Below are 9,755 nucleotides of genomic sequence, written 5' to 3'. Positions count from 1 at the left end.
ACATTACTTATCCTGTATTATACTCCAGAGCCGCGCTCACCATTCTGCTGGTACAGTCACTGTGTACATACATTACATTACTTATCCTGTATTATACTCCAGAGCTGCGCTCACTATTCTGCTGGTGCAGTCACTGTGTATATACATTACATTACTTATCCTGTATTATACTCCAGAGCTGCGCTCACTATTCTGCTGGTGCAGTCACTGTGTATATACATTACATTACTTATCTTGTATTATACTCCAGAGTTGCGCTCACTATTCTGCTGGTGCAGTCACCGTGTACATACATTACATTACTTATCCTGTATTATATTTCAGAGCTGCACTCACTATTCTGCTGGTACAGTCACCGTGTACATACATTACTTATCCTGTATTATACTCCAGAGCTGCGCTCACTATTCTGCTGGTGCAGTCACTGTGTACATATATTACATTACTTATCCTGTATTATACTCCAGAGCTGCGCTCACTATTCTGCTGGTGCAGTCACTGTGTACATACATTACATTACTTATCCTGTATTATACTCCAGAGCTGCGCTCACTATTCTGCTGGTGCAGTCACTGTGTACATACATTACATTACTTATCCTGTATTATACTCCAGAGCTGCGCTCACTATTCTGCTGGTACAGTCACTGTGTACATACATTCCATTACTTATCCTGTATTATACCCCAGAGCAGCGCTCACTATTCTGCTGGTACAGTCACTGTGTACATACATTACATTACTTATCCTGTATTATACTCCAGAGCTGCGCTCACTCCTGTCTCTGTACGTTGCTCCTATAGTCTGGTTAGGGTGCTATGATGTGTATAGAGTGTATACATATATATACAGTGAGCTGGTAGTAGCCTCGGTCTGGCAGATGTTTCTCCTGCAGTCTGATGTCCTCACATGTCAGTGGAAATATCTATAATCTCCAGAATAATTTGCTGACATTGCGCTTTCCCCAGCTGGAGACATTTCTATGTTGTGTAACATGTATAGGGGCGGAACGTTCCGCGACCTCCATCACTTACATCATGTTTACAGGAGGCAGAACAGAGCGCTATTCATCCCGGGGTAAACAAAACCTGTGGACGGGTCTCAGGTGCCTGAAGTCACCGCTCTGGGCGCAGAACTCAAACCGGGACAATGATCAGAAACAGGAAAAACACAAGTGGACTGCCAGGCGGAGTTACCAGAGTACATTTAAAGGGCCACCCCAACAAAACAGAACAACTCCCAAAATGTAGTGATATCTACATGACATTACATAGAGACATGAGATCCGCACATCTTATATACAGTACTACTGACAACCAGCTGTATATACCATGTCTGAGAGGTAGTCACAGCCCCGCCCCCTGGTACTGACAACCAGCCTGTATCTATCATGTCTGAGAGGTAGTCACAGCCCCGCCCCCTGTATATATCATGTCTGAGAGGTAGTCACAGCCCCGCCCCCTGTTACTGACAACCAGCCTGTATATATCATGTCTGAGAGGTAGTCACAGCCCCGCCCCCTGTATATATCATGTCTGAGAGGTAGTCACAGCCCCGCCCCCAGTTACTGACACCCAGCTGTATATATCATGTCTGAGAGGTTGTCACAGCCCCGCCCCCTGTTACTGACAACCAGCCTGTATATATCATGTCTGAGAGGTAGTCACAGCCCTGCCCCCTGTATATATCATGTCTGAGAGGTAGTCACAGCCCCGCCCCCAGTTACTGACACCCAGCTGTATATATCATGTCTGAGAGGTTGTCACAGCCCCGCCCCCTGTTACTGACAACCAGCCTGTATATATCATGTCTGAGAGGTAGTCACAGCCCCGCCCCCTGTATATCATGTCTGAGAGGTAGTCACAGCCCCGCCCCCTGTATATATCATGTCTGAGAGGTAGTCACAGCCCCGCCCCCTGTTACTGACAACCAGCTGTATATATCATGTCTGAGAGGTAGTCACAGCCCCGCCCCCTGTTACTGACAACCAGCTGTATATATCATGTCTGAGAGGTAGTCACAGCCCCGCCCCCTGGTACTGACAACCAGCCTGTATATATCATGTCTGAGAGGTAGTCACAGCCCCGCCCCCTGTTACTGACAACCAGCTGTATGTATCATGTCTGAGAGGTAGTCACAGCCCCGCCCCCTGTATATACCATGTCTGAGAGGTAGTCACAGCCCCGCCCCCTGTTACTGACAACCAGCCTGTATATATCATGTCTGAGAGGTAGTCACAGCCCCGCCCCCTGTTACTGACAACCAGCTGTATATATCATGTCTGAGAGGTAGTCACAGCCCCGCCCCCTGTTACTGACAACCAGCTGTATATATCATGTCTGAGAGGTAGTCACAGCCCCGCCCCCTGTATATATCATGTCTGAGAGGTAGTCACAGCCCCGCCCCCTGTTACTGACAACCAGCTGTATATATCATGTCTGAGAGGTTGTCACAGCCCCGCCCCCTGGTACTGACAACCAGCTGTATATATCATGTCTGAGAGGTAGTCACAGCCCCGCCCCCTGTATATATCATGTCTGAGAGGTAGTCACAGCCCCGCCCCCTGTATATACCATGTCTGAGAGGTAGTCACAGCCCCGCCCCCTGTTACTGACAACCAGCCTGTATATATCATGTCTGAGAGGTAGTCACAGCCCCGCCCCCTGACATCACTGATGTATTTGTGATTTTGGATTGATTTCTGATACATTGATAGACTTGCAGGAATTCTTCTCTGTCACATCCTGCAGACTAGTGATCGGCGTCTTAAGAACCTGATAATCCACTACTCATTGCTTCCACCTTCGCCCCCTATCCGTTGTCTCATCCTCGGGGTCTGGGGTCAATTATGTCCCATGTGTGGTTTAGGTCTGAGATTTCCTCCAGGAGGACGGATGTGTTAAGAAGACTGAGGTATGACCTAAGGAGGCTGGAGGAGGACACGGAGGATAAATAGTCCTGACACCCGGAGCTCGCCTCACCAGACCAACAAGGACCAGAGCTGTGAGTATCCTCCATATACTATACATAGATATAGAGCCTGAGCTGTGAGTATCCCCCATATACTATACATAGATATAGAGCCTGAGCTGTGAGTATCCTCCATATACTATACATAGATATAGAGCCTGAGCTGTGAGTATCCTCCTTATACTATACATAGATATAGATCCTGAGCTGTGAGTATCCTCCTTATACTATACATAGATATAGATCCTGAGCTGTGAGTATCCTCCATATACTATACATAGATATAGAGCCTGAGCTGTGAGTATCCTCCTTATACTATACATAGATATAGAGCCTGAGCTGTGAGTATCCTCCATATACTATACATAGATATAGAGCCTGAGCTGTGAGTATCCCCCATATACTATACATAGATATAGAGCCTGAGCTGTGAGTATCCTCCTTATACTATACATAGATATAGATCCTGAGCTGTGAGTATCCTCCATATACTATACATAGATATAGAGCCTGAGCTGTGAGTATCCCCCATATACTATACATAGATATAGAGCCTGAGCTGTGAGTATCCTCCATATACTATACATAGATATAGAGCCTGAGCTGTGAGTATCCTCCTTATACTATACATAGATATAGAGCCTGAGCTGTGAGTATCCTCCTTATACTATACATAGATATAGAGCCTGAGCTGTGAGTATCCTCCTTATACTATACATAGATATAGAGCCTGAGCTGTGAGTATCCTCCTTATACTATACATAGATATAGAGCCTGAGCTGTGAGTATCCCCCATATACTATACATAGATATAGAGCCTGAGCTGTGAGTATCCTCCTTATACTATACATAGATATAGAGCCTGAGCTGTGAGTATCCTCCATATACTATACATAGATATAGAGCCTGAGCTGTGAGTATCCCCCATATACTATACATAGATATAGAGCCTGAGCTGCGAGTATCCTCCTTATACTATACATAGATATAGATCCTGAGCTGTGAGTATCCTCCATATACTATACATAGATATAGAGCCTGAGCTGTGAGTATCCCCCATATACTATACATAGATATAGAGCCTGAGCTGTGAGTATCCTCCTTATACTATACATAGATATAGATCCCGAGCTGTGAGTATCCTCCATATACTATACATAGATCCCGAGCTGTGAGTATCCTCCATATACTATACATAGATATAGATCCCGAGCTGTGAGTATCCTCCATATACTATACATAGATATAGAGCCTGAGCTGTGAGTATCCCCCATATACTATACATAGATATAGATTCTGAGCTGTGAGTATCCCCCATATACTATACATAGATATAGAGCCTGAGCTGTGAGTATCCTCCTTATACTATACATAGATATAGAGCCTGAGCTGTGAGTATCCTCCATATACTATACATAGATATAGAGCCTGAGCTGTGAGTATCCCCCATATACTATACATAGATATAGAGCCTGAGCTGTGAGTATCCTCCTTATACTATACATAGATATAGATCCTGAGCTGTGAGTATCCTCCATATACTATACATAGATATAGAGCCTGAGCTGTGAGTATCCCCCATATACTATACATAGATATAGAGCCTGAGCTGTGAGTATCCTCCTTATACTATACATAGATATAGATCCCGAGCTGTGAGTATCCTCCATATACTATACATAGATCCCGAGCTGTGAGTATCCTCCATATACTATACATAGATATAGATCCCGAGCTGTGAGTATCCTCCATATACTATACATAGATATAGAGCCTGAGCTGTGAGTATCCCCCATATACTATACATAGATATAGATTCTGAGCTGTGAGTATCCCCCATATACTATACATAGATATAGAGCCTGAGCTGTGAGTATCCTCCTTATACTATACATAGATATAGAGCCTGAGCTGTGAGTATCCTCCTTATACTATACATAGATATAGAGCCTGAGCTGTGAGTATCTCCATATACTATACATAGATATAGATCCTGAGCTGTGAGTATCCTCCTTATACTATACATAGATATAGAGCCTGAGCTGTGAGTATCCTCCTTATACTATACATAGATATAGAGCCTGAGCTGTGAGTATCCTCCATATACTATACATAGATATAGAGCCTGAGCTGTGAGTATCCTCCATATACTATACATAGATATAGAGCCTGAGCTGTGAGTATCCTCCTTATACTATACATAGATATAAAGCTGATACATTGCTCTCTGTAGATATGGGGAGGGGGTCTCTGTAGTTTGGGGGTCTCTGTAGTTAATGGGAGAGGGGTCTCTTTAGTTTGGGGGTCTGTGTAGTTTGGGGGTCTCTATTGTTTGGGGGTCTCTGTAGTTAATGGGGAGAGGGTCTCTGTAGTTTGGGGGTCTCTGTAGTTTGGGGGTCTCTGTAGTTTGGGGGTCTCTTGTTAATGGGGAGAGGGTCTCTGTAGTTTGGAGGTCTGTGTAGTTTGGGGGTCTCTTTAGTTTGGGGGTCTCTGTAGTTAATGGGAGAGGGGTCTCTTTAGTTTGGGGGTCTGTGTAGTTTGGGGGTCTGTGTAGTTTGGGGGTCTGTGTAGTTTGGGGGTCTCTTTAGTTAATGGGGAGAGGGTCTCTATAGTTTGTGGGTCTCTGTAGTTTGGGGGTCTCTGTAGTTTGGGGGTCTCTGTAGTTTGGGGGTCTCTGTAGTTTGGGGGTCTCTATTCATTGGGGGTCTATATTGTTTTGGGGGTCTCTAGTTAATGGGGAGAGGGTCTCTGTAGTTTGGGGGTCTCTGTAGTTTGGGGGTCTCTTTAGTTAATGGGGAGAGGGTCTCTGTAGTTTGGGGGTCTCTGTAGTTAATGGGGAGAGGGTCTCTGTAGTTTGGGGGTCTCTGTAGTTAATGGGGAGAGGGTCTCTGTAGTTTGGGGGTCTCTATTGTTTGGGGGTCTCTATTCATTGGGGGTCTATATTGTTTGGGGGTCTCTAGTTAATGGGGAGAGGGTCTCTGTAGTTTGGGGGTCTCTGTAGTTTGGGGGTCTCTAGTTAATGGGGAGAGGGTCTCTGTAGTTTGGGGGTCTCTATTGTTTGGGGGTCTCTATTCATTGGGGGTCTATATTGTTTGGGGGTCTCTAGTTAATGGGGAGAGGGTCTCTGTAGTTTGGGGGTCTCTGTAGTTTGGGGGTCTCTGTAGTTTGGGGGTCTCTAGTTAATGGGGAGAGGGTCTCTGTAGTTTGGGGGTCTCTATTGTTTGGGGGTCTCTATTCATTGGGGGTCTATATTGTTTGGGGGTCTCTAGTTAATGGGGAGAGGGTCTCTGTAGTTTGGGGGTCTCTGTAGTTTGGGGGTCTCTGTAGTTTGGGGGTCTCTAGTTAATGGGGAGAGGGTCTCTGTAGTTTGGGGGTCTCTATTGTTTGGGGGTCTCTATTCATTGGGGGTCTCTATTGTTTGGGGGTCTCTATTGTTTGGGGGTCTCTAGTTAATGGGGAGAGGGTCTCTGTAGTTTGGGGGTCTCTGTAGTTTGAGGGTCTCTGTAGTTTGGGGGTCTCTAGTTAATGGGGAGAGGGTCTCTGTAGTTTGGGGGTCTCTGTAGTTTGGGGGTCTCTGTAGTTTGGGGGTCTCTAGTTAATGGGGAGAGGGTCTCTGTAGTTTGGGGGTCTCTATTGTTTGGGGGTCTCTATTCATTGGGGGTCTCTATTGTTTGGGGGTCTCTAGTTAATGGGGAGAGGGTCTCTGTAGTTTGGGGGTCTCTGTAGTTTGAGGGTCTCTGTAGTTTGAGGGTCTCTGTAGTTTGGGGGGGGGGGGGGGGGGTGAAGTCTGCACCTGTGATATATAAATAACCAGAGGCAGACGGTTCCAGTAACTGAAGGTAATGCGGAATTTCCTGCAAAGGAAATTGTGGACTGAAATCTACAGGTGAATGGAATAAGAGGAGGCGGCTCCATGTCCGGGGGGGGGGGGGGGGGGGGGGGGGGGGGGGCGGGGGTCTTCTGTCAGTCTGTCTAGCTGCGGGGCCAAATTAACCCTTTCTTGCTGGAGTCTTTTAGTCTTACAGGGGTTCTTAGACAAGTCCTTTATTCTTGAGGCCGAGGTCACATCTATGTTCGGCTCTTCTCTCCGCGTGTTTCATGCAGAATCCCCGAACCCAGATGTGAACTAGGTCTAATACTCCTTCAACTATAAACTGATAACTGATGGAGGGGTGTCCTGTTTTTGGGACTTCGGAGATCAGCTGGAATCCATAGGGGGTGCGAGTGCGCAGGGGGAGGATAGGCTCTGTCTGTGAATGTTTCCAGTCAGTGACAGCAAGCGGAGGTATAGGGAATGGTCTGTTAGAAAGAAGATATCAGACCGATGCATTCCGTATGTATATATATATGTGTATAGTGGGGGGGGGGGGGGGGTCTATAGGTGATGTTTACATGTAAGTGCACCAGCCCGCCGGTCTTGGTGTCCTGGGATTTGTAGTCCCCCCAGGTTTATATTACTGAGTATTTTCTCCCTTCTCCTGTGCCCGTTGCGGCGGTGCCAGCACATACCTCTCCACGTCCCTGGCACCTCCCACCCCAGATGCTGGATATATAATAACTCCGCTCTCCTACATTCAGTAATTACTCCTTATATCTCCAGCAGAAACTTTCCTGTGGGAACCGAAGAAGAAAAAAAAAAGTTCAGCATGAAGGTCCTGGCAACGCTCCTGGTGGTGGCGCTGGCCATTGCGGTCACCCTCGCTTACGGTACAGAATAGTCACTTCTTTTCTTTGCAGGATAAACTCCAAATATTCCAAATAACAGAGCGGGACGAGGGAACGTACAGGCGGGTGTAGGCGCTGGGCACACTAGGCAGACAATGGAGAGGTGACCTGCACTGGACTGATACCCCAGGCAGGGCCACAGATCACAACCAGACCCATGGTGGGAGGAGAGGGGCAAAGACAGCAAAGCCTCTGTATTAGGATAGGTAGCCTGTGAGTGCCGCACCGTATGCAGAATACAGAGACAAACACAGGATACAGACTGCTATATACAGAGACAAATACAGGATACAGACTGCCATATACAGAGCTATAGACAGAATACAGACTGCTATATACAGAGACAAATACAGGATACAGACTGCCATATACAGAGCTATAGACAGAATACAGACTGCCATATACAGAGCTATACACAGGATACTATATATTATATATATGGTATGTTGGGGCGGTAACAGTATTACAGATCTCACGTCTTGTCACATTAACCCTTCTCTCTTCCCTCTTATGTAGACTCATATGAAAGCCACGAATCCTACGAGCGATACGGTAAGAACTGATTCTATTCTATAGGTGCAGATATTAATGGCGTCTACTCTACGTCTCTGATATTCATCTCTGCTGACTGTTCTGTTGAGGTGTAACCTGAAGCTTCTGCGCCCCAAATCTGTACCAGTCTTTGCCGTAGCTGTCTGTCTCTGCTGTCTGTCTCTGTTATCTGTCTCTGCCGTCTGTCTGTCTCTGCCGTCTGTCTCTGTTCTCTACAGATCCCCATTGATGACTTGATATTCTCTGCAGAGCCGTTTGTGAGCCCCCGACGAGCCAACTCCTTCATCCCCTCCCATCAGCGCAACATCCGAGCAAACGAGAGGTAAGGAGCGGGCCGGGAGGGTAAGACGCCCCCAAGACTTCACCTAAACCTGCAGATTGTCCTCACTTATGTGTGACATCTGGATACAAGGGAAACCTTCTATCTTTCCAATATTACTGCAGTCACATCCAAAGCAGCATTCAGAATGTTGTTGTTACCTAAAGGGGTTTTCCAGGGCTTTAGTATTGACATTGTACCCTTAGGACAGGTCCTTGTGTTAGGGGGGTCCGCAGTGGGGTCTGACACTTTGCCTTATTCTATCACGGTCCTGAGTTACATCCAGAGCTGCCTTTACATCACTCTGGGTTGCTTTATCCTCCAGTCACCTCCAGAGCCTCCGCTATCCTAGTTCTTGTGGTTTCTGGATTGGGGTCGCTTGTTCCCTTGATTTGATTTATACGTTGAAGGGATTTGTAGGACATGAGAATTGTGCAGCTTTGGCTGTGACTGGAGTAGAGTCTCTTGTGTCCTCTCATTGTTACTTATATCATTTCTTGTGTTTTTTCAGACTCCGCGAGCGCACTAAGAGTGTCCGGGAACGCCAGCGCGAAACCTGCGAGGACTACAACCCCTGTGAGCGCTACGCCATGAGACACGGCTGGGTCGCTGCTTACAAGAGATACTTTGGGAAGAAGTGATAGGATCCAGTAGTGAGCGCGCCCGTGCGGAGATGGCGGGGCCCCGGGCCCCTGTCTTATACTTGTGTCGGCTCAGACATTGTTATTGTTCCTTGTTATGTTCTGCACCTTATATCAGCACTTTTACCTACTGTTAGATTTCGGGGTGATCCTAGAGGTCTCTGGTAGAACCGGGGACACCATATCTGCACTCTCATTCTGGGGCTGGGAGTGAACGCTCTCGGCTCTGTCTTGCTTAGATGTAAAATCTTATTGCCAAGAATAAAAAGCTGCTTTATAAGTGGAGTCACCTGTGAGATGGCGCCGATCCTGCACTGATACAAGTCATTGTCCTAGGAAGCCAGGAAGGGTTAACTGAGTAACCGCAGTCAGGGGGGGAGAGAAGAAGGTGTGCACAGTGCCCAAGAAATAGTCACATTGTAGCGGCATCATAAGAATGAACAAGATATAACCTTATAAGAACCTTCTGAAATCCTCTGTGCTGCTGGGGACCCTGCTCCTCCACTATGTAACTCTCACCCTGTGACCTCCTATAAGATCAGTACACTC

The 9,755-nt window shown here is 46.7% G+C and overlaps 1 protein-coding gene across 1 annotated transcript; it reads left to right on the top strand.

The window, feature by feature from the left end:
- Positions 1 to 7,453: 7,453 nt before the first annotated feature.
- MGP (matrix Gla protein) lies at positions 7,454 to 9,484 on the top strand. Its single transcript, XM_075287845.1, has 4 exons — positions 7,454 to 7,676; positions 8,211 to 8,246; positions 8,496 to 8,568; positions 9,077 to 9,484. Exons 1-4 carry the CDS (start codon positions 7,616 to 7,618, stop codon positions 9,204 to 9,206), a joined length of 300 nt encoding a protein of 99 aa, XP_075143946.1. The 5' UTR covers positions 7,454 to 7,615; the 3' UTR covers positions 9,207 to 9,484.
- Positions 9,485 to 9,755: the final 271 nt, after the last annotated feature.

The sequence above is a fragment of the Leptodactylus fuscus genome, chromosome 9, assembly GCF_031893055.1.
Source record: "Leptodactylus fuscus isolate aLepFus1 chromosome 9, aLepFus1.hap2, whole genome shotgun sequence".
Lineage (NCBI taxonomy): Eukaryota > Metazoa > Chordata > Amphibia > Anura > Leptodactylidae > Leptodactylus > Leptodactylus fuscus.
The sequence above is the reverse complement of the archived record's forward strand: the minus strand, read 5'-3'. Positions and strand labels throughout refer to the sequence as shown.